This window comes from Cinclus cinclus, chromosome 33, assembly GCF_963662255.1.
Source record: "Cinclus cinclus chromosome 33, bCinCin1.1, whole genome shotgun sequence".
In the NCBI taxonomy this organism is placed as follows: Eukaryota; Metazoa; Chordata; class Aves; order Passeriformes; family Cinclidae; genus Cinclus; species Cinclus cinclus.
In genome coordinates, this window is record NC_085078.1 from 3,281,734 (window position 1) to 3,304,357 (window position 22,624).

General features: G+C 64.8%; 3 protein-coding genes across 3 annotated transcripts in view; 2 read left to right on the plus strand and 1 right to left on the minus strand.

Annotated features, from left to right (window-relative positions):
* Window positions 1-5,708, minus strand: part of LOC134055680 (host cell factor 1-like) — a 36,112-nt gene extending 30,404 nt beyond the window's left edge. The window contains 3 exon segments of the mRNA XM_062512113.1: window positions 1,455-1,921; window positions 2,008-2,316; window positions 5,673-5,708. Of these exon segments, the coding sequence (XP_062368097.1) occupies window positions 1,455-1,921; window positions 2,008-2,105 (565 nt within the window). The 5' untranslated portion in view covers window positions 2,106-2,316; window positions 5,673-5,708.
* A 2,400-nt stretch (window positions 5,709-8,108) lies between these two features.
* On the plus strand, window positions 8,109-12,884 carry LOC134055696 (blue-sensitive opsin). Its single transcript, XM_062512147.1, has 5 exons — window positions 8,109-8,493; window positions 9,657-9,825; window positions 10,587-10,752; window positions 11,570-11,809; window positions 12,756-12,884. Exons 1-5 carry the CDS (start codon window positions 8,109-8,111, stop codon window positions 12,882-12,884), a joined length of 1,089 nt encoding a protein of 362 aa, XP_062368131.1.
* Window positions 12,885-16,371: 3,487 nt separating this feature from the next.
* Window positions 16,372-22,345, plus strand: LOC134055556 (red-sensitive opsin). The gene is made up of 6 exons (XM_062511959.1): window positions 16,372-16,483; window positions 17,313-17,609; window positions 18,710-18,878; window positions 20,259-20,424; window positions 21,554-21,793; window positions 22,232-22,345. The coding sequence occupies exons 1-6, from the start codon at window positions 16,372-16,374 to the stop codon at window positions 22,343-22,345; spliced, it is 1,098 nt and encodes a 365-aa protein (XP_062367943.1).
* Window positions 22,346-22,624: the final 279 nt, after the last annotated feature.

A 22,624-nucleotide genomic window follows, 5' to 3' on the forward strand; every position in this document is an offset into this window, starting at 1 on the left:
ACACCAGATCCCCCACGGACCAATAGCTGCTGATTGGCTCAAAATCCGACCCCCAATAAAGTCACACCTGATTGGCTCCACACCACACCCCTCCTTCTCAGTCACTCCTGATTGGCTCCACACCAGATCCCACCCCTGCCCAGTGCTGCTCCTGATTGGCTCAGCCACAGATCCTGGCTGAAGCCACCTCTCCTCCTGATTGGCTCCATACCAGACCCCGCCCCCAACACCACACCCCCCCCTTTTCCTGATTGGCTCAACGCTGGATCCCTACCCCCGATTGGCCGTTGCCTCAGCCCCGCCCCCTCCCTCAGCAGCGCCGCTCCCCATTGGCCGCCCACCGGATCCCGGCCACGCCCCCTCCCCTCCCTCATAGTGCAAATGGTTCCCACGGGCGGAAAACGCAAACGGAACTGGAAGAACTAGAAAAGCAGCGCCGGGGGAGGGGGGAAGACACGACCCCGCCCCCTCCCACCCCCCAAAAACTACCCCCTCCAGCCTCACCCAACCTCGGGGGGGCTGCCCTGGAGACCCCCCGCCCTCAAAAAGTGCAAAGTGGGGGGGTCTGGGGTCCCTCGCTGTGCTTGTCAGTAAGAAAAATTCAGGGTGGTGGTGGGGAGCATGGAAGGGTGGGAACCCGGGAGGGGGACTTTTAGTTTTAAGGAGGGGAGGGGGTCTCCACCGCCTCGTGAAGGGGTCGGGGGAGTTAGGGCAGGGATGTGGGGGGGGGCCCATCCATGTGTCCGTCCGTCCGTCCGTGCGTTCCCCTGCGGCCGCTCACAGTCAGCTGACCCGCTCGGGCACAGGCGTCCGCGTGTCCACCGGCTCCTCGCGGGCCGGGGGCCGCGGCACGGCCACGCTGGGGGGGGGCGGGGGCGGCGGCGGCGCCGACGAGGACAACGAGGAGGAGGAAGAGGAGGAGGATGAGGAAGAGGAGGTGGAGGAAGAGGAGGCAGAGTCTTTGTGCTCGGGCTCCCCTCGGTGTTTGTAGGGCGGCGACGGCGGCAGCGGCGGCGGCGGGGGCTGAGTCTTAGGGGGCTCCTTGGTGCAACCGTCGGGGGCCGCGGGACCCCCCCTCTGCTCCGAGCACCCGCTCAAGTCCTGGGGGGGCGGCGGCGGCGGCGGCGGCGGGGGAAGCGGGGGGGGGGGGCTGGCGCTGTCCTTGGGGTCACTCTGGGGGGGTTCCGGCGGCGGTGGCGGCGGTGGTGGGGGCGCGGGGGGAGCCCCCCGACCTTTGGGGCTGCCCTCCTTGCTGCGTCGGCCGGGGCTTCGGGCGCTGCGGGGGCCTCGAGGGCCCGGAGGGGTCGGCGGCGGCCGCGGCGTCGTCGTCGTGGCGGTGGCGGTCGCCGCCATTGTCACCGGTTCCACCACCACCGTCTCCCTCGTCTTCCTCTTCTTGATGGGCAGCACGGTTTCCTGCACGGCCGGAGGAGTCGCCGCCTTCTTGTCGGGACCACCCGGCCCCCCCGGCCCCGTAGCCCCCGCCGGTTTGCGCCCGCGTTTCTTGGGCACGGCCGGACTGTCCGGCTCGGCCCGGCGCTTGCGGCCCGGCCTCCGTGGGGCCGGCGGGGCCGCGGGGCCCGGCTGGCCGGGGGCGAACGGCATCTTGACCAGCAGCTTCCCTGGGGGCTTCTCCAGCGCCCGTTTGGCCGCAGAGCCCCCCTCGGACACGGCCGTGGCCGCCTTGGGCCGGGAACCGCCGCCGCCGCCGCCGCCGCTGCCCTTGGGCCTCCCCCGGCCGCGGCCGGTGCCGGGGCCTTTGGGCGATTTGGGCTTCTTGGGCGGGCGCTGCTCGCGGCGCGAGGGGCTACCCCGGCCGGTCACCGTGAAGTCGAAATCGTTGGGGTCCAGCGAGGTGTCCCCCACCTTCTCGAAGTAGGCGATCAGCTCCACCTTGGAACGGAAAGCTTTTCCCTGCGGGCTGCGGACGGAGAGCGGACGGTCAGCGAGCGGTCAGCGGAAGCGACCACACCCCCACACCCCACCCTGACCCCCCTCAAGCCTCACTTGATCAGGTAGACGTCGTACTTGCCGGCCGAGCGGCCGGACTTGCGCTGCTTGAGTTTGCGCGTCCAGCCCTCGGGCAGCGTGGGGTCGTCGTACATGGGCCCGCGGTCGCGGATGATGGAGCGGCGCTGTTTCGGAGACGCCGAAGCTTCCGGTGCCGCCGGTGCCGCCCCGGCACCCTCCGAGCTCTCGGCCTTGCCGGCCTCGGCGGGTTCGGCCGCCGGTTGCGCCGGCTCCGGCTCCTTGCCGGATTTTTTGGGTTTCTTGGCCTTGGGCGGACGCTGCAGGTTCTCCTCGGATTTCTCCTCCCTGCGGGGACACACAGCGGTCAGTGATGGACACACGGACAGGATGGACACGGGGATGTGGAATGGGTCAGTGCCGGACACACGGACAGGGCCCTGCCACTATTTGGACATGGTGCTGGTCAGCACTGGACACGCAGACCCAATGGACACGTGGACCATGCCCTGCAACTCTCCGGACACAGCAGTGGTCAGTGCTGGATGCATGGACCCAACGGACACACGGACACGGCCTCAATGGACGCACGGACATGGCCCTGGGGATCCCCGGATGCAGCACGGGTCAGCACTGGATGCACGGACACGATGGACGGACGGACACGATGGACGGACGGACACAGCCTCACAGATTCCCAGGCGTAGAATGGGCCAGCACTGGACACACGGACACCAAGGGATGCACGGACACAGCCCTGGACACAGCACTGGTCAGTGCTGGACACACGGACACCGACACACAGGACCCTGCATCTCCCTGGACACAGCAGTGGCCAGTCCCGGACACGCAAACCCCGATGGACAAACGGACACCACCGGACACACGGACACAGCCCCAGACACCGGCACGGGGTGAAACGGCACCGAATTGGGCAAAGCATGGGATGGACCCGGCCGGAGCCAGGACAAGGAGGAGGAAGAGAAGGAAGGAGGGGCAGCCGGACTGGCAGGAATTACGGCCGTGGCCGGAATAACATCCCAGTGCTGGTCAGTCGGCGGCGTGGGGGGCACGGAGGGAACAGGACTCGGAGTGGACATGGCTACAGCCGGGCTGGACATCCCCAAATCCCCGTCCTGGCTCGGCCACCCGAGTGTCCGGCAGCCCCGTGTCCACCCCGCGGAGCGACCGGCACTAAAACCATCCCCAGGGGTCGTGGTCAGCACGTGGTGACACCGGGGCTGTCATCGGACCCTCGTGTCGGTGTCACCGGGGATGGGACCCCCTTGGGGGGGAAATTTGGGGTGGAAGGGTGGCATGGGACCCCCGTCCTCGGTGTCACCGCTGTCACCGGCGCGGGGGTCCCATCCTGGTGAGGAAACACAGACAGGTGAGGCCGGGAGAGGGGAGGGACCCCCGTTATAGGGTCGGTTACAGGGTGGGGAGGGGGATGCATCCCCCCGCAGGGGTCCCCCAGGGGTCCCCCACGATGCCAGCAGCCCGTCCCCGTTCCTGGGGATTATTCCCGGTGGCCGCCTAGCCACATTTTGGGGCTGTAAGTCACAAAAACGGCACCAAAAACTGTTTGGGAAAGGGTGTGGGAATGTCGGGATGGGGGGGGGGGGGGTTGGGACAAGGGGTAACTCCCAGGGACCTCCCCCCACCCCCGTGCCCTGGGGGTCCCTGGGGGGGTCTGGGGTGACCCTGGGGGTCTCAGAGTTCTGGGTCTGAGGTGGCCCCGGGAGTCCTAGGGGGATCTGAGCTGGTCCTGGGGGTCTCTTGGTTGCCCTGGGGGGTTCCCAGGGGGTCTGGGGTGGCCCCAAGGTTGATGATCCCAAGTGGTCCCGCAGGTCTTGGGGTAGCCACAACTCTGGGCACAGCAATGTCGGGCGTGAAAAGCCAAATTTTGGGGTGTTCTGGGGAAATATGGGCGATTCCAGTGGAATTTGGGAAATTTTGGGGTGATTTGGGGGTGATTTGTGAGATTTTGGGGAGTGAGGGCAGTTTTAGGGTGATTCCAGGTGGGATTTGGGGGAACTTGGGGTGAACAAGAGGGGTCATGGGAGCACGACCGTTTTGGGGGAATTTGAGGCATTTCTGGGAGCAGCGTGAGGGGAACATTTGGGGCAACTTCGGGGCAATTCTGGGTATTTCGGGGCTCAGCACGGCTGCTGTATTTTAAGGGAATTCAGGGTATTTTGGGGTAACTCGGGGAGTCTAGAGGAGCTGCGTGAGTGCAGCAATTGGGGGAAATTTGGGGGATTTTAGGGTAAATCTGGGGGTTTGGGGGACGCTGCGTGAGCTGCAGTTTGGGGCAATTTGGGGTATTCCGGGGCACCGCGTGAGCGCAGCGATTCAAGGAAATTTGGGGGATTTTGGGGTGAATCGAGGGCTTGGGGCGTGCAGCGTGAAAAGCTTTTTGGGGCAATTTTGGGTATTTTGGGGTGGAGCATAAACATAAAATTTTGGGGCAATTCAGGGGACTTTCGGGTAAATCAGAGGGATTTGGGACGCAGCACGAGCAGCAGTTTGGGGAAATTTGGGGCATTTTGGGGCACAGCATTTTGGGACAACTCGGGGGGCTGGGGGCTCACCAGGAGAAGCAGTTTGGGGCATTTTTGGGTATTTCGGGCTGCAGCACCTTGGGGCAGTTCGGAATATTTTGGGGTACCACGTGCACACAAGAATTTGGGGTGCAGCATTTTGGGGAAATTCAGGGTATTTTGGGGTAACCCGGGGTACTTTGGGGCACCACATGAGAATGGCAGTTTGAGGCAAAATTTGGGTATTTTGGGGCGCAGCGCAAGCGTAACATTTTGGGGTGACTCAGGGTGTTTTGGGGTGACTTCGGGAAGGTTTTGGGGTGACTTCGGGAAGGTTTTGGGGTGACTTCGGGAGGGGGGTCGGGATAACTCGTGGTGTTTTGGGGTAACTCTGGGAATTCGGGGCGACTCGGGAGGTTTTGGGGTACCCCGGGAGGAGGCTCGGGATGACTCGGGGGGGATTTTGGGGTGACTCGGAGGAGGTTTCGGGCGGTTTTTGGGGTGATTCCCCGCGCTCGGCGTGCGCGGGACGGGCGGGGGGGTGTGTCCCCTTGTGGGGGGCGGGGGTCTCCTCATGCCGGGTCCCTCCAAGGAGAATGGGGGTCCCCATCTCCCACCCCAAAAGGGGCAACACGGGGACGGTGAAAGAAAGGGGAGGGTCCCCAAATTTCGGGGATGGTTGGGGGGGGTGGGGGGGGGCCGCATTTTGGGGACTGAGGGGGGAAGGGGATGTGGGAGAAGTGGGTGCCCCCCGGTCTCAAGACGGCGCGGAAGGGTCGGGGGTGTCCCGGTGAAGGTTCGGGGGGTCCCACCGAGGGGACCCCGAGCCTGGGGAGCCCCTCCCGCCCTCCGGGGGGGCCGCGGTCGCTCGTGACGCACTCGCGGCGCTCACAGTCCCCCCCCAGCCCTCACACACACCCCCCCCCCCGCCCGCCATTCCCGGTTCCCGCCCGGCCCGTGAGGGGAAGGAAAGGGGGGGGGGGGGGGGGGGGGGGAGAGAGAGGGGGGGCGTGAGGGAGAGAAGGGGGGGGGGGGGTCTCTGTCTCTCTCGCGCGCGCGCGCGCACGGGGCGACGCCCCCCCCCCCCCCCACCTCTCCTCACAGCCTTCTCCAACACCCGCCGCGGCCCCCCCCCGGCCCCGCCGCCCCCTCCTCACTCACAGCCGCCCCTCGTCGCCGCTCGGCGCCGCCGCCGCCATTTTCTTCGCAGCGAAGAACCCGCGGGGGGGGGGGGGGGGGGGAAGCTGAGGGGGGGGGCCCGAGGGGGGGGGGCGGGAGGGGGGGGCGGCCCGGACCGAGCGGCGACGGGAACCCGGAGCGGCGCTGGCCCCGCCCCTCAGCCTCACGCTCATTGGTCGGGCGTCCCGTCACTCAAGGAGTCGGCGTGCGGTGATTGGTCCGTGGGGCCGCCCTCCCGGGGCGGGGCCGGCGCGCTCGCGCCGGGCCGTTGGAATTGGCGGGAAGCGCTGTCAGTTACGGTGGGCGGGGCCATCGGAGCGCGCGCGGCCGCTCATTGGGCCCCGCGCCGGGACGCGGAGCGCTGATTGGCTGTGGGGAATGTCGGTCAAGCGCCGCCGGAGGGGGCGTGGCCTGTGCCCCCCCGCGCTGCCAAGGGTTTGAAATCCAACGGCCGTAACGGTCCACTAGGCCACGCCCCCTGTCAGGGCCACGCCCCGGACACGCCCTGACCACGCCCCGCCCGCCCTGGGTCCCGCTGCCCCAGTACGGAAACAGCGGGGACCAGTATAGGGACAGCGGGGACAGCGGGGACCAGTACAGGGACAGCGGGGACCAGTACCGGGGACAGCAGGGACAGCGGGGACCAGTATAGGGACAGCAAGGACCACTATAGGGACAGCGGGGACCAGTATATGAACAGCGGGGACAGCTGGGACCAGTATAGGAGCAGCGGGGACTAGTACGGGAACAGCCGGGACCAGTATGGGGATCATGTCCACCAGTACCGAACCAGTATGGACACCACAGACACCACTGAGGGACCAGTATGGGGATAACAGGGACCAGCGAGGGGACCACACGGATTAGTGCGAGACCAGTATGAGCACCGCGAACAGCAGTATGGGGACCAGTATGGGCGCTGTGTCCACCAGTAGAGGACCAGTACGGGGATGATGGCAACCAGTCCGAGCACAGTGCCCCCCAGTATAGCCGCTGTAGTCACCAGTGCCTCCCAGTCCGCCCAGCACGTCCCTGGGGGGGTGGGGGCGGGGGCCGGGTGCCCCCCCGGCCCGGGAGGGGATGAGCGGGGATGGAGCGCTAATCCCCCCCCTCCCGCTCCCCCTAGCCCCCCCAAACCCCCCCCCCCCCTTCCCCAATACAGAGCAACCCCAAACCATCGGGACCCCCCCCCAAGGGGCAGCCCCAAAGCCCCCCCAAACCCTCCGGGACACTCCCTCCATCCTGGGACACCCCCAAACCCACCCCCGGACCCCTCCCCCCAATCCTACCCCATGTGTCCCTCTCCCCCTCCCCCTTTTATCCACCCCCCCCTCCCCGTTTAGGGGGTCCCGCCCTGCCCCCCCTCGGATCGGGGTCATCTCCGGGGGGATTGTCCCTAATCCCGGCGATCCGCGACCGCCCCCCCCCCCCCGGGATTAGGGGGGTACCTGGGGGGGGGTCCCCAGAAGGACCCTGGGACATGTAGTACCCCCATAGGGGGTAGGGACCCCCCAAATGTCACCCGGGACCCTCAAATGTCACCCCACACACCCCGAGAGGGGGGCAAGACCCCTCAACATCTCCCGGGACCCCCCAAAATCCCCCGGGATCCACCCCCGAAGTCCCCTGAGCCCTGCTGTGGCACCGGGGGGGGGGGGGGGGCAGCGGGACCCCAAAATCCAGGGGAGGGAATTAGGGGGTTTGGGGGGGCTCGGGAGAGGTTTTGGGGTGCGGGCGAGGGGGGTCAGGAAGGTTTGGGGTTCAAACTTGGGATCCCAGGGAGCTTTTTGGGGTTCTATTTGTGGGCACAGGATGGTCCCAGTAAAATTTTGGCATGCATGGTGGTCCCGGGGAGGTTTTGGGGTGCAATTTGGGATCCCCAGGAGTTTTGGGGTCCAATTTGATGGCACAGAGTCGTACCAGGGATCGTTTGGGGTCAAATTTGGGTTCCCAAAGATCTTTTGGGGTCCAGTATGGGTTCCCAAGGAGATTTTGGGGCCCAATTTGGGATCCCAGAGAGCTCTCAGACTCTAATTCGGGACCTCAGCACCCCCAAAACCCCCAACCGCTCCCAGCACCTGAGGGTATTTTAGGACCACCGCCCCCACCCCCTCCCCATTGCACCAGCACCCAATTAAGCCCTTTTAGGATGGGGGGGGCCCTGATACCCCCTGATCCCCCACCCCAACCCCACTAATCAGGGCTTGGGGGTGATTAAGACCCCCCGAAAGCCGCTTGCCGGGTGCCTAAGCCCAGCTTGGCCAGCACCGGCCACCGGATGAGCCGAGCTCAGCCGCGCTTTGCCTCCTAAACCCCGATTATTAATGGGGGGAGTGTCGGTCCCATCCGCCCCCCTCCCTATAAAAGATCCACCCCATCACCCCCCACCTGTCCGCCGTCCCCCCCGTCGCCGTCACCATGCAGAAATCACGGGAAATGCGGGACGAACTCCCCGAAGATTTCTACATCCCCATGACCCTGGACACCACCAACCTGACGGCGCTGAGCCCTTTCCTGGTCCCCCAAACCCACCTGGGTAGCCCCGGGATCTTCAGGGCCATGGCGGCCTTCATGTTCCTGCTGATCGTCCTGGGCGTCCCCATCAACGCGCTGACCGTCGTCTGCACGGCCAAGTACAAGAAGCTGCGGTCGCACCTCAACTACATCCTGGTCAACCTGGCGGTGGCCAACCTGCTGGTGGTGTGCGTGGGCTCCACCACGGCCTTCTACAGCTTCTCCCAGATGTATTTCGCACTGGGGCCGCTGGCCTGCAAGATCGAGGGGTTTGCAGCCACGCTGGGAGGTGAGGGAAAGGGGAAAGGGGTGGTGGGTGTTGGGTCTGGGGGTGTTGGGGGTGTGGGATGTGGGGTAGAAGGTCACCGTGGGCTGGGGGTGTTGGGTCTGGGGGATTTAGGTCTGGGGGATTTGGGGGTGTGGGATGTGGGGTAGAAGGTCACCGTGGGCTGGGGGTGTTGGGTCTGGGGGATTTAGGTCTGGGGGATTTGGGGGTGTGGGATGTGGGGTAGAAGGTCACCGTGGGCTGGGGGTGTTGGGTCTGGAGGCTTTGGGTCTGGGGGATTTGGGTCTGGGGGATTTGGGGGTGTGGGATGTGGGGTAGAAGGTCACCACGTTCTGGGAGTGTTTGGTCTGGGGGCTTTGGGTCTGGGGGCTTTGGGTCTGGGGGATTTGAGTCTGAGGGTGTTGGGTGTGTAGAACAGGGGGCACAAGGTCACCGTGGTGTTGGGGCTGTTGGGTCTGGGGACGTTAAGTCTGGGGGTGTTGGGTCGGGGGGCTTTGGGACTGGGGGTGTTGGGGGTGTGGGACACGGGGCACGATGTCACCGTGGTCTGGGGACGTTTGGGCTGGGGACACTGAGTCTGGGGGTGTTGGGGTGTGGGATCTGGGGTAGAAGGTCACCGTGGCTTTGGGGACCTGGGGTCTGGGGGTGTCGGGCATGGAGGACAAGAGGAACAATGTCACCATGTCCTTCAGGTGTTGGGTTTGGGGACATTGGGGGTGTGGGACATAGAGCAGGAGGTCACCGTGGCTTTGGGGACATTGGGGATGGGGACATTGGGTCTGGGGACATTGGGGATGGGGACAGCTGGCCGAGGAGCGCTGGGTGTGGGGACATTGGGCGCGTAGGACTTGACAAGTGTGGGAGAGCGGGCAGACGGACAAGGGGACACAAGGACACAGGGACATGGGAGCACCAAGACGAGGGACAATGGGGACGTGTGGATACAATGACATTGGCACAGGGCAGTGTCTCTATGGTGGCCGTGGTGACAGGGATGTCACCCATGTCCCCTGTCCCCAGGGATGGTGTCCCTGTGGTCCCTGGCCGTGGTGGCCGTGGTGACAGGGATGTCACCCATGTCCCCTGTCCCCAGGGATGGTGTCCCTGTGGTCCCTGGCCGTGGTGGCCGTGGTGGCAGGGATGTCACCCATGTCCCCTGTCCCCAGGGATGGTGTCCCTGTGGTCCCTGGCCGTGGTGGCCTTCGAGCGCTTCCTGGTCATCTGCAAGCCCCTGGGCAACTTCACGTTCCGGGGTAGCCACGCGGTGCTGGGCTGTGCCATCACCTGGATCTTCGGCCTCATCGCCTCCGTGCCCCCCCTCTTCGGCTGGAGCAGGTCTGGGGGAGTCTGGGGATCCCAGGAGGAATCTGGGGGTCCCTGGGATGTCACGGGGTCCCCAAGGTTTGGGTTCCGATGGGAGTTGGGGATCCCGGGAGGGTCAGGGGCCTGAGGGGGTTTGGGGATCCCAGGAGGATCTGGGGGTCCCATGGGGAATTTGGGAGTCCTGGGTGGGGTTGAGGGTTCACAGGAGGTTGGGGGTCTTGGATGGGGTCGGGGATCCCCAGAGGTTTTGGGGGTCCTGAGAGGTTTTAAGGGTCTGGGGGTCCTGACTGTGATTCGGGGGTCCCGGGGTGAGTCCAGGGGTCCCTCAGCCGTGCGACGACCCCCCCTCCCCTCAGCCACTCCCCTCCCCCCTCCGGGTTCTGAGCACCCAGATTTTGGGATTCCAGGGGGATACCGGGGGTCCCAGGGACTGATCCCGAGGGCGGTTTGGGGGTCCCGGACTGAGTTCGGGGGTCCCATGGCAACTCCCCCCTGCCCTCGCCATCCCTGAAGAGCTCCTGAGGGGTTCGGGGGTCCCGAGAATTTTCAGGGATCCCGGGGGCGGTTCGGGGGTCCCACAGAGGTGTGAACCCCCTCTCCCATGTGCCCCCCCTCCCCAGGTACATCCCCGAGGGGCTGAGGAGCTCCTGAGGGGTTCGGGGGTCCCGGGAATTTTCAGGGGTCCCGGGGGCGGTTCTGGAATCCCGGGGGCAGTTCGGGGGTCCCACAGAGGTGTGACCCCCCCTCCCCTCACATGCGCCCCCCCTTCCCAGGTACATCCCCGAGGGGCTGCAGTGCTCGTGCGGCCCGGACTGGTACACGACGGACAATAAATGGAATAACGAGTCCTACGTGATTTTCCTCTTCTGCTTCTGCTTCGGCTTCCCCCTGACCGTCATCATCTTCTCCTACGGGCGGCTGCTGCTCACCCTGCGCGCGGTGAGGGGATTTGGGGGGGTCCCGAGGGGTTCTGGGGGGTCCTGGGGGCTCCGGGGGATCAGGGGAGTGCAGGGTCCCCACCATCCTCATCTTCTCCTACAGGCGGCTGCTGCTCACCCTCTGCACCATGAGGGGATTTTGGGGGTCCCGAGGAGGGTTCCGGGGATTTTGGGGGGTCCCAGAGGGTCCTGGGGGGTTCGAGGGGGTCTTGGGAGGCACACGGTTTATTTGGGATACACGGATTTATTGGGGTACACGGTTTATTGTGGGCACAGGAGAGGAGGGGTCCCCGGGGGTGGGGGGTCCTTAGGGGGTCCCAAAGCGGGGGGGGCTCAGTGGGGGTCAGTGCTGGGGTTCAGCGAATCCCCCCCAAATCGTCTGTGTGAGCCCCCCCGTGTCTGAGACCCCCATGGGTCAGTGGCATGGCTGAGTGCCCCAAACTGACCCCATAAGTGACCCCTATACCTGACCCCAAACTGTCCCCCATATCTGACCCCACACTTCCCCTATATTTCAACCCCACATCTCCCCTATATCTGACTCCACGCTGTCCCCTACACCTGACCCCTACACCTGACCCCGTATCCCCCCATGTCTGACCCCGTATCCCCCCATGTCTGACCCTACACCCCGTGCCTGACCCCACACTTGCCCTATATTTCACCCCACATCTCCCCTATATCTGACCCCACGCTGACCCCACACTCTCCCCTATACCTGACCCTCTATCCCCCCATGTCTGACCCTCTATCCCCCCATGTCTGACCCCGTATCCCCCCATGTCTGACCCCACGCTGTCCCCACGCCGTCCCCGCAGGTGGCCAAGCAGCAGGAGCAGTCGGCCACCACGCAGAAGGCGGAGCGGGAGGTGACCAAGATGGTGGTGGTGATGGTGCTGGGGTTCCTGGTGTGCTGGCTGCCCTACACGTCCTTCGCGCTCTGGGTGGTGACGCACCGGGGACACCCCTTCGATGTGGGGCTGGCCTCCATCCCCTCCGTCTTCTCCAAGGCCTCCACCGTCTACAACCCCATCATCTACGTCTTCATGAACAAACAGGTGGGGACGTGGGGATGTGGGGACAGTGGGGGTGAGGGGGCAGTGGGGACAATGGGGACAATGGGGGTGAGAGGGGCAGTGGGGACAATGGGGACAATGGGGACAGTGGGGACAATAGGGACAGTGGGACAGTGGGGTGATGGGGACAATGGGGACAATGGGGACAATGGGGACAGTGGGGGTGAGGGGGGCAGTGGGGGTGAGAGGGGCAGTGGGGACAATGGGGACAGTGGGGTGGTGGGGACAGTGAGGACAATGGGGACAATGGGACAGTGGGGGTGAGAGGGGCAGTGGGGACAATGGGGACAGTGGGGGTGAGAGGGGCAGTGGGGACAATGGGGACAATGGGGACAGTGGGGGTGAGGGGGGCAGTGGGGACAATGGGGACAATGGGGACAGTGGGGACATGGGGACAATGGGGACAGTGGGGTGATGGGGACAATGGGGACAATGGGGACAATGGGACAGTGGGGGTGAGAGGGGCAGTGGGGACAATGGGGACAGTGGGGGTGAGAGGGGCAGTGGGGACAATGGGGACAGTGGGGTGGTGGGGACAGTGGGGACAATGGGGACAATGGGGACAGTGGGGGTGAGGGGGGCAGTGGGGACAATGGGGACAATGGGGACAGTGGGGGTGAGGGGGGCAGTGGGGACAATGGGGACAATGGGGACAGTGGGGACATGGGGACAATGGGGACAATGGGGACAGTGGGGACATGGGGACAATGGGGACAGTGGGGTGATGGGGACAGTGAGGACAGTGGGGACAATGGGACAGCGGGGGGGGGGGGAACGGGGTGTTGCTGTGGGTCTGGGGGCTCTCCTATGGGTCCTTCTATGGGTCTGAGGGTTTTCCTATGGGTCCCTCTGTGAGTCTGGGGTCCCTCCGTGGGTCTGGGGCCTCTCTATGGGTCTGGGGTCCCACTGTGCCGCCCCCTGCCCGCAGTTCCGCTCCTGCATGCTCAAGCTGGTGTTCTGTGGCCGGAGCCCCTTCGGGGACGAGGACGACGTGTCCGGCTCGTCCCAGGCCACGCAGGTGTCCTCGGTGTCCTCCAGCCAGGTGTCCCCGGCGTAGGGCCCGGCCCCACAGCGCGGCTGCCCCACGGCGGGGCTGCCCCACAGCGGGCCCGACCCAGCCAGGGCTGCCTCATATCGGGCTCTGCCCTATGGCTCTGCCCTATGGCTCTGCCCCATATTGGGCTCTGCCCCACATCGGGCTCTGCCCCATGGCTCTGCCCCATGGCTCTGCCCCATATCGGGCTCTGCCCCACGGCTCTGCCCCATGGCTCTGCCCCATATCGGGCTCTGCCCCACATCGGGCTCTGCCCCACATCGGGCTCTGCCCCACATCGGGCTCTGCCCCATATCGGGCTCTGACCCACATCGGGCTCTGCCCCACACCGCGCTCAGCCCCATGGCAGCTCTGCCCCCTCCCCACCCGCTATGGGGCAGCCCCACGGCTCCGTTGTACATAAACCCCCCCCGCATTAAACACTGGAGACGCAGCTGCTGCCTCTGCTTTGGGGGGGGCCGCCCCACAAGTGCCCCACAAGTGCCCCACAAGTGCCCCTCAGACCCACAAGTACCACCCCAAACGCCCCAAAAGTGCCCCACAAGTGTCTTCGCAGTGCCCCCAAGTGCCCCTGTGGTGCTCCCGGCCCCACAAGTACCCCCGAGTGCCCCACAAATACCCCACAAGTGCCACGTCAGTATCCTCGCAGTGCCCCCGGCCCCACAAGCGCCCCACAGGTGCCCCCAAATGCCCCCGTGTTGTCCCCAAAATGTCCCCGCCGTGCCCCCCAGGTGTCCCCGCAGTGGGGCGCGCAGCCGAGTTCTGCCAGTAGTGAGCTTTTTTTCCAGGAAAAAGTTCAGAACTAGCGGAATTCCGGCCGCACGGCCCGGGGGGGACACGCGGGGGACACCCACGGGGTCACCCCTGGGGACACCCCACAGGGGACACCCCACAGGGGACACCCCACAGGGGACACGCGGTGACACACGGCACCCACGGTGGCCCTTGGTGGCCCACAGTGACTCGTGGTGGCCCCAGAGCAGCCCCCCAGCACCCACTGGTGGCCCCCAACCCCTCCCCACAGGGACCCACGGTGACTCCCAGCACCCACCGGTGGCTCTTGGTGGCCCCACGACAGCTCCTGGTGGTCCCACAGAGCCCCCCCAGCCCCTCCCCCCCCCGAGCTCCCCCCAGCACTTACCGGCCACCCCCCGGCATGGGGGGCAGAAATGGGGGTGGGGGGCATCGCCCGCCCCCTTCATCCCCAATTTAGGGGGGGTCCGACCACCCCCTAAGCCAGACCCACCCCCCCGGAACCCACGGGACCCCCCAGAACCCGCCCGGGAACTGCACCAGAGACCCCCCCGGACCCCCCAAAGCATCCCCAGGGACTCCCGGAATGGCCCCAAAACCCCTCAGAACTGCCCCAAAATCCCTCAGAACCTCCTTGAGAGACCCCCGAGAACCCCCAGACCCCACCCAAGAGCCCCCCCAGAGACCCCCGGAGCCCCCACGAGCCCCCAAACTCCCTTACAACCCCTCAGAACCGCCCCAAAACCCTCCCAGACCCCCCCCCCCAGGGAGTCCCCGAACCCCCAAGACCCCCCCAGAACCCCCAACATCCCCTCAGAGCTGCTCCAAACCCCCCCCCCCCAAACCGCTCCTAAACTCCTCAGAACTGCACCAAAACCGATCCCGACTCCCCCTCCCCAAAAGCATCCCCGTGACCCCCAGATCCCCCCCAAAAACCGCCCCAGCTCCCCCACCGGAGCCCCCCGGAGCCCCCCAAGCTTCTCTCTCCGCCGCTCTGCGCCCCCTTTTCCCCGGGGGGGGGATTAAAATTTCCGTGTCCCCCCTAATCGGACTCCCCCGGGGCGACCCGAAAATCCCGGGATTAAGGGGGGGGGGGGGGAAGGGGGGGGGCGGCAGCTCCGGTCCCCCCCGGGGGGAGGGGATTAAGGTCAGGCCTGGGGGGCCTTTCTGGGGTGACCCCCCCCCCCCCGGGAGCGCCCCCAACCCCCGGGACCCCCCAGGACCTCCCTTGGGTGTAGAACGGGGGGAGGGGGGACACCCCAGGATCCCCAAATTCGCCCCCCCCGCTCGTTAATCCGCCCACCCCGGGTTAATTGCTAATTAGGGCTGCGGCTATTTTGGGGGGCGGGGTGTTTTTGTGGGGGGGGGGGGGGCTCCCCCCGTGCCCCACTTGGCCCCGAGCCGGAGCCCCCCGTGATGTAACGCGGCCCCGTGACCCCGATTCGGGGATCGGGGGGGGGCCGGACCCCAAAAATGTGGGTCAGGAGGGGGCCCCGAGCCCCCAGTGTGGGGCAGGACCCCAAGATGTGGGGCGGGAGGGGTTCAGGACCCCGCTATGGGGTGGGAGGGGGGTACAGAACCTGATGTGGGTCAGGACCCCCCGATGTGGGGCAAGATCTCGATGTGGGTCAAGACCCTCCCGATGTGGGGCAGGACCCCGATGTGGGGCAGAACAGCCCCCCCAATGTGGGTCAGGAGGGGCTCAAGACCCCGCTATGGGAAGGAGGGAGGTACGGACCCTGATGTAGGTCAGGACCCCCCCCGATGTGGGGCAGGACCCCCCGATATGGGGGCAGGATCTCGATGTGGGTCAGGACAGCCCGATTTGGGGCAGGAGGGGTCCGGAACCCACAGTGTTGTGGGGCGAGGGGGCCAGGACCCCCCGATGTGGGTCAGAGCGGGTTCAAGAGGCTGATATGGGGCGGGAGGGGGGTCGGGACCCCGCTATGGGGCAGGAGGGGAATCAGGACGTGGCCATGGGGCAGGAGGGGGGATCAACACCCTGCTATGGGGCAGGACGGGGGTCAGGACCCCGCTATGGGGCAGAACTCCCGTGTGGGGCAGGGTCTGGCTGTGTCACATCCCGGGGGGCCCAGCGATGGTCCTGGGGGCTCAGCCCCACACTTGTGGGTCCCAGTTTGGATCCCGAGGGGGCCCAGTTGGGAACTGGGGGTGGGGAATTAGCTCTGGGGTCTGGGGGAGGGTCCCGGGGGTCTTGGGGGGTCCCGGGGGTTTCCGGGGGTGCCGATTTCGATCCCGGGGGTCCCGTTCGGATCGCGGGGATCCCGTGGGGGCCAATTTAAATCCCGGGGAAGGGAAATTTGGGCCTCGGGAGGGCGTGGAAACGATCCAGAAAACGTCGGGCTGGGTGTGATTAACGCTGAGTTTTGGGGGGGTCCCGGGGGGGGTTTCTGGGGGTGCTGATTCCCATCCCGGGGGTCTCATTCGGATCTCGAGGGTCCCGGGGGGGCCCAATTCGGACCCCGAAGAGGGGAAGGGGGGCACAGTCCAGGAAACAGAGGGGGATTAACGCTGGCGTCAATCCCATCAGCTCACCCCGGCTGCTCAGGTGAGCTCGGGGCGTCCCCCCCGGATCCGCGCGGCCCCAATTAAGGGCTCAGGGACGGGATTTTGGGGGGGGGGGGGGGGTTCCGGGCTAATCCGGGGGCGGGGGGGGGTTATAAGAGCAGGGGGGCGCGGGTGGCCGGGGCAGTGGCGCTGGTGGCACTTGGGGACGATGGCGACGGGCGTTTGGGACGGGGCGGTTTTCGCCGCGCGCCGGCGTCACGACGACGACGACACCACGCGCGACAGCGTCTTCACCTACACCAACAGCAACAACACACGCGGTGAGCGGCGGGGACACGCGGGGACACCGGGGCAGGGGGCCTGGGGGAGTTTTGGGGGAGTTTGGGGAGAGTTTTGGGGTCGGCGATCAAGGTGCACCAACGGTAGAGATGCGCGCGGTGAAGGTGTTGGGGACATCGGGGGACATCAGGGACAGGGAGGGGTATGAAGGGACACAGATGGACATCAGGGGACGTGAGGGGACACTGGGCGACACCGGGGGGACACGGGGGGAGGGGGCTTGGGGGAGTTTTGGGGAGTTCTGGGGTCAGCGGACATCAATGGCAACAAGGCAACAACGCGCGGTGAAGACGTGGAGGGACATGGGGGGGGACAAAAAAGGGACATGAAGGGACATTGGGGGTCACCGAAAGGCACAAAGGGACATGAGGGGACATGAGGGGACACGGGGGGACACGAGGGAGAGCATTTTCAGGGAGTTTTGGGGGAACTTTTGGGGTCAACGATCAACCCACGCCAACTCTTATCGATGGCAGCGACGCTGTGAAGGTGTGGGGGGACATGGGGGGACATGAGGGGACACAGAGGGACACGGGGGGAACATTTAGAGGGAGATTTGGGGGAGTCTCGGGGAATTTTGGGGCCAAAACCCAACCTCCACCAACAGCAACACCACACGTGAAGAGCAGAGGGACATGGGGGGACACGGGGGGATCATTTTGACAGAGATTTGGACGAGTTTTGGCGTCAACAACCAACCTCCGCCACCGCTGCCACCGCACAGCGCGGGCACGAGGGCGACACGAGGTGACACGAGGTGACACGAGGGTCGCTCGGGGACACCGCCACTGACCCCACACCATCCCCCAGGTCCCTTCGAGGGCCCCAATTACCACATCGCGCCGCGCTGGGTGTACAACCTGACGTCGCTGTGGATGATCTTCGTGGTGATCGCCTCGGTGTTCACCAACGGGCTGGTGCTGGTGGCCACGGCCAAGTTCAAGAAGCTGCGGCACCCCCTGAACTGGATCCTGGTCAACCTGGCCATCGCCGACCTGGGCGAGACCGTCATCGCCAGCACCATCAGCGTGGTCAACCAGATCTTCGGCTACTTCATCCTCGGACACCCCATGTGCATCATCGAGGGCTACACCGTCAGCGCCTGCGGTCAGTCCGGGTGTGGGGTGGGGGTGTGGGCAGCCTGGGGTGTGGGGTGGGGGTGTGGGGTGGGGGTGTGGGCAGCCTGGGGTGTGGGGTGGGGGTGTGGGGTGGGGGTGTGGGCAGCCTGGGGTGTGGGGTGGGGGTGTGGGCAGCCTGGGGTGTGGGGTGGGGGTGTGGGGTGGGGGTGTGGGCATGGCTTGTGGTCAGTCTGGGGTGTGGGGATGTGGTGTGTGGGGTGGGATTTGGGTCAGGGATGTGGGTCAGGGATGTGGGTCAGAGATATGGGTCAAGGATGAGGGGCAGGGATTGGGGCAGGGATATGGGGCAGGGATGTGGGTCAGAGATGTGGGGTGTGGGGTAGGATGTGGGTCAGAACCGTGGGTCAGAGATTTGGGGCAGGGATGTGGGTCAGAGATGTGGGGTGTGGGGTAGGATGTGGGTCAGAACCGTGGGTCAGAGATTTGGGGCAGGGATGTGGGTCAGAGATGTGGGGTGTGGGGTAGGATGTGGGTCAGAACCGTGGGTCAGAGATTTGGGGCAGGGATGTGGGTCAGACATATGGGGTGTGGGGTAGGATGTGGGTCAGAACCGTGGGTCAGAGATTTGGGGCAGGGATGTGGGTCAGACATATGGGGTGTGGGGTAGGATGTGGGTCAGAACCGTGGGTCAGAGATTTGGGGCAGGGATGTGGGTCAGACATATGGGGTGTGGGGTAGGATGTGGGTCAGAACCGTGGGTCAGAGATTTGGGGCAGGGATGTGGGTCAGACATATGGGGTGTGGGGTAGGATGTGGGTCAGGACTGTGGGTCACACATGTAGGGCTGGGGTCAGGGATGTGGGGCTGGGATGTGGGTCAGGGAGTCTCTATGGGTCCGGGTGCTATAGGGCCATGTTCTATGGGGCTCTATGGGTCTGGGAGCTATGGGGCAGCCCCATAACCACCCCAAACCCCCCAAGCGCAGTGGTCCCTGGCCACCCGCCCCATAGAAGGGACTGGAGGTTATGGGGTTGTCTATGGGGTTTTATGGGTCTGGGAGCTGTAGGGCCGTGTTCTATGGGTCCGGGTGCTATGGGGCAGCCCCATAACCACCCCAACCCCCTGCAGGCATCACGGCGCTGTGGTCCCTGGCCATCATCTCCTGGGAGCGCTGGTTCGTGGTGTGCAAACCCTTCGGGAACATCAAGTTCGACGGGAAGCTGGCGATGGCCGGGGTCCTGTTCTCGTGGGTCTGGTCCTGCGCCTGGACCGCGCCCCCCATCTTCGGCTGGAGCAGGTGGGGAGGGGTCTCAGATCCTGGGGAGGGGTCTGGGGGTGTCACGAGTGTCCCCAGGAGGGGTTTGGGGTGACACGGGTGTCCCCAGGGTGGGTTTGGGGTGTCACGAGTGTCCCCAGGAGGGGTTTGGGGTGACACGGGTGTCCCCAGGGTGGGTTTGGGGTGACACGGGTGTCCCCAGGGTGGGTTTGGGGTGTCACGAGTGTCCCTAGGAGGGGTTTGAGGTGACACGGGTGTCCCCAGGGTGGGTTTGGGGTGACACGGGTGTCCCCAGGGTGGGTTTGGGGTGTCACGAGTGTCCCCAGGAGGGGTTTGGGGTGACACGGGTGTCCCCAGGGTGGGTTTGGGGTGACACGAGTGTCCCTAGGAGGGGTTTGAGGTGACACGAGTGTCCCCAGGGTGGGTTTGAGGTGTCACGAGTGTCCCTAGGAGGGGTTTGAGGTGACACGGGTGTCCCCAGGGTGGGTTTGGGGTGTCACGAGTGTCCCTAGGAGGGGTTTGAGGTGACACGAGTGTCCCCAGGGTGGGTTTGGGGTGACACGGGTGTCCCCAGGAGGGGTTTGAGGTGACACGAGTGTCCCCAGGAGGGGTTTGAGGTGACACGGGTGTCCCCAGGGTGGGTTTGGGGTGTCACGGGTGTCCCCAGGGTGGGTTTGGGGTGACACGGGTGTCCCCAGGAGGGGTTTGAGGTGACACGGGTGTCCCCAGGGTGGGTTTGGGGTGTCACGAGTGTCCCCAGCGCTGTCAGAGGCTCCAGGGAGGACCCGAGGGTCCCCAGACGGGGCTGTGGGGGTGACCCCTCGAGGTCCCCAGGGATCCCCAGGACCCTCAGCCTTCCTGAGGATTTTGGGGGGGGTCCCTTTTGTCACCCCTGAACCAGGACTGGCCCTGTGGGGATGACCCAGAGCCCCCCAGGAGGGTCTGGAGGTGACCCAGGTGTCCCCAAGAGCGGCTCTAAGGGGGTCCCCAGGACTGTCCCAGGGACCCCCAGGACCCGGAGCCTTCGCGAGGATTTTGGGGGGTCCCTATTGTCACCCCTGACCCCCTGATGTCCCCCCTGGCCTGGTACTGACCCCTCAGGGGTGACCCAGGTGTCCCCAAGAGCGGCTCTAAGGGGGTCCCCAGGACTGCCCCAGGGACCCCCAGGACCCGGAGCCTTCCCAAGGATTTTCTGGGGGTGGCCACCAAAATTTTTTTGTCACCCTTGACCCCTCGATGTCCATCCTGGTCAGGACCCCACAGGAGTGACCCGGGTGTCCCCAAGGCGGCTTCAGGGGTGACCCCTCGAGGTCCCCAGGGATCCCCAGAACCCGCAGCCTTCCTGAGGATTTTGGGGGGTCCCTTTTGTCCCCCCTGACCCCGCGATGTCCTCCTGGCCAGGTACTGGCCCCACGGGCTGAAGACCTCGTGCGGGCCGGACGTGTTCAGCGGCAGCTCGGACCCCGGTGTCCAGTCCTACATGGTGGTGCTGATGGTCACCTGCTGCTTCTTCCCGCTGGCCGTCATCATCTTCTGCTACCTGCAAGTCTGGATGGCCATCCGTGCGGTGAGAACCTCCACCCCCCCAAAAAAAAAAAAAAAAAAAAAAATCCCGACCTGAACAAACCTGGGGGGGGTGGGGAGGGAGAAATTAAAAAAAAAAAAAAAAAAATTAGAAGTCCTGGGTTAAAACAAAGAAATCAAACAGGAAAACCCCATTAAAAAATTCTGGCTCAAAAAGCCCCCAAGGCTCCATGATACCCCCTTTATACCCCCCAAATCTCCCCCTATACCCCCTTTAACGCCCCCTAACCCCCATGATACCCCCCAGGACCCCCCTAAACCCCGACTCCCCCCCCCGCAGGTGTCAGCCCAGCAGGAGTCACCCCTTATACCCCAATAACCCCCCAAAACTCCCCTTATACCCCTTTATCCCCCCCAAAACTCCCCTTATACCCCCTTTATCCCCCCCAAAACTCCCCTTATACCCCAATAACCCCCCAAAACTCCCCTTATACCCCTTTATCCCCCCCAAAACTCTATAATACCCCCTTTATCCCCCCCAAAACTCCCCTTATACTCCCTTTATCCCCCCCAAAACTCCCCTTATACCCCCTTTATCCCCCCCAAAACTCTATAATACCCCCTTTATCCCCCCCAAAACTCCCCTTATACTCCCTTTATCCCCCCCAAAACTCCCCTTATACCCCCTTTATCCCCCCAAAACTCTATAATACCCCCTTTATCCCCCCCAAAACTCCCCTTATACCCCCTTTATCCCCCCAAAAACTCTATAATACCCCTTTATCCCCCCAAAACTCTATAATACCCCCTTTATCCCCCCCAAAACTCCCCTTATACCCCCTTTATCCCCCCCAAAACTCCCCTTATACCCCAATAACCCCCCAAAACTCCCCTTATACCCCCTTTATCCCCCCAAAAACTCTATAATACCCCCTTTATCCCCCCCAAAACTCCCCTTATACCCCTTTATCCCCCCCAAAACTCCCCTTATACCCCCTTTATCCCCCCAAAAACTCTATAATACCCCCTTTATCCCCCCCAAAACTCCCCTTATACCCCCTTTATCCCCCCCAAAACTCCCCTTATACCCCCTTCATCCCCCCAAACCCCACAATAACCCCACCCAAGCCCCCCCAGGACCCCCCTAACCCCCCCAATCTCCCCCCCCGCAGGTGGCAGCCCAGCAGAAGGAGTCGGAGTCCACGCAGAAGGCGGAGAAGGAGGTGTCTCGCATGGTGGTGGTGATGATCCTCGCCTACTGCTTCTGCTGGGGGCCCTACACCACGTTCGCCTGCTTCGCCGCCGCCAACCCCGGCTACGCCTTCCACCCGCTGACCGCAGCCCTGCCCGCCTTCTTCGCCAAGAGCGCCACCATCTACAACCCCATCATCTACGTCTTCATGAACAGACAGGTGAGGGACGCACCTGGGCGCACCTGGGGGCACCTGGGACACACCTGAGCGCAGCTCAGGGCATGGGGTACAGCCAGGGTATGGGATGTGGGATATGGGATAGGGGCAGGGTCACCATCTACAACCCCGTCATCTATGTCTTCATGAACAGACAGGTGAGGGCACACCTGGGGGCACCTGGGACACACCTGAGCACAGCTATGGACATGGGGACACAGCCAGGGTATGGGATAGGAGATAGGGACAGGGTCACCGTCTACAACCCCATCAACATCTATAACCCTGTCTGTCCCCCTGTCTGTCCCTGTCCCCCTGTCTGTCCCCTTGTCTGTCCCCCTGTCTGTCCCTGTCCCCCTGTCTGTCCCTGTCTGTCCCCCTGTCTGTCCCTGTCTGTCCCCCTGTCTGTCCCCTTGTCTGTCCCCCTGTCTGTCCCCGCAGTTCCGGAACTGCATCCTGCAGCTCTTTGGCAAGAAGGTGGACGATGGCTCCGAGGTCTCCACCTCGCGCACCGAGGTGTCCTCCGTGTCCAACTCCTCCGTGTCACCCGCCTAGGGACCCCCGCCACCCCCTCCCCAATAAAGCTTTGTACCTCCCGGACACGTGTCCTGCCTGCTGTCACCTCCCAGCGCTGTCCCCAAATGTCCCCAAGGCACTGGGGGTTCTCAGTGTCGCCTCCTTAGCGTCCCCAATGTCCCCGTGGTTCTGGGGGTCCCCAATGTCGCCCCCCCCCCCCCAAGGGGTCCCCAATGTCCCCATGGCTCTGGGGGTCCCCGGTTCCCCTCCGAGGGGTCCCCAACCTTCCCATCAGCCCCTGGGGATGTCACCACCCCC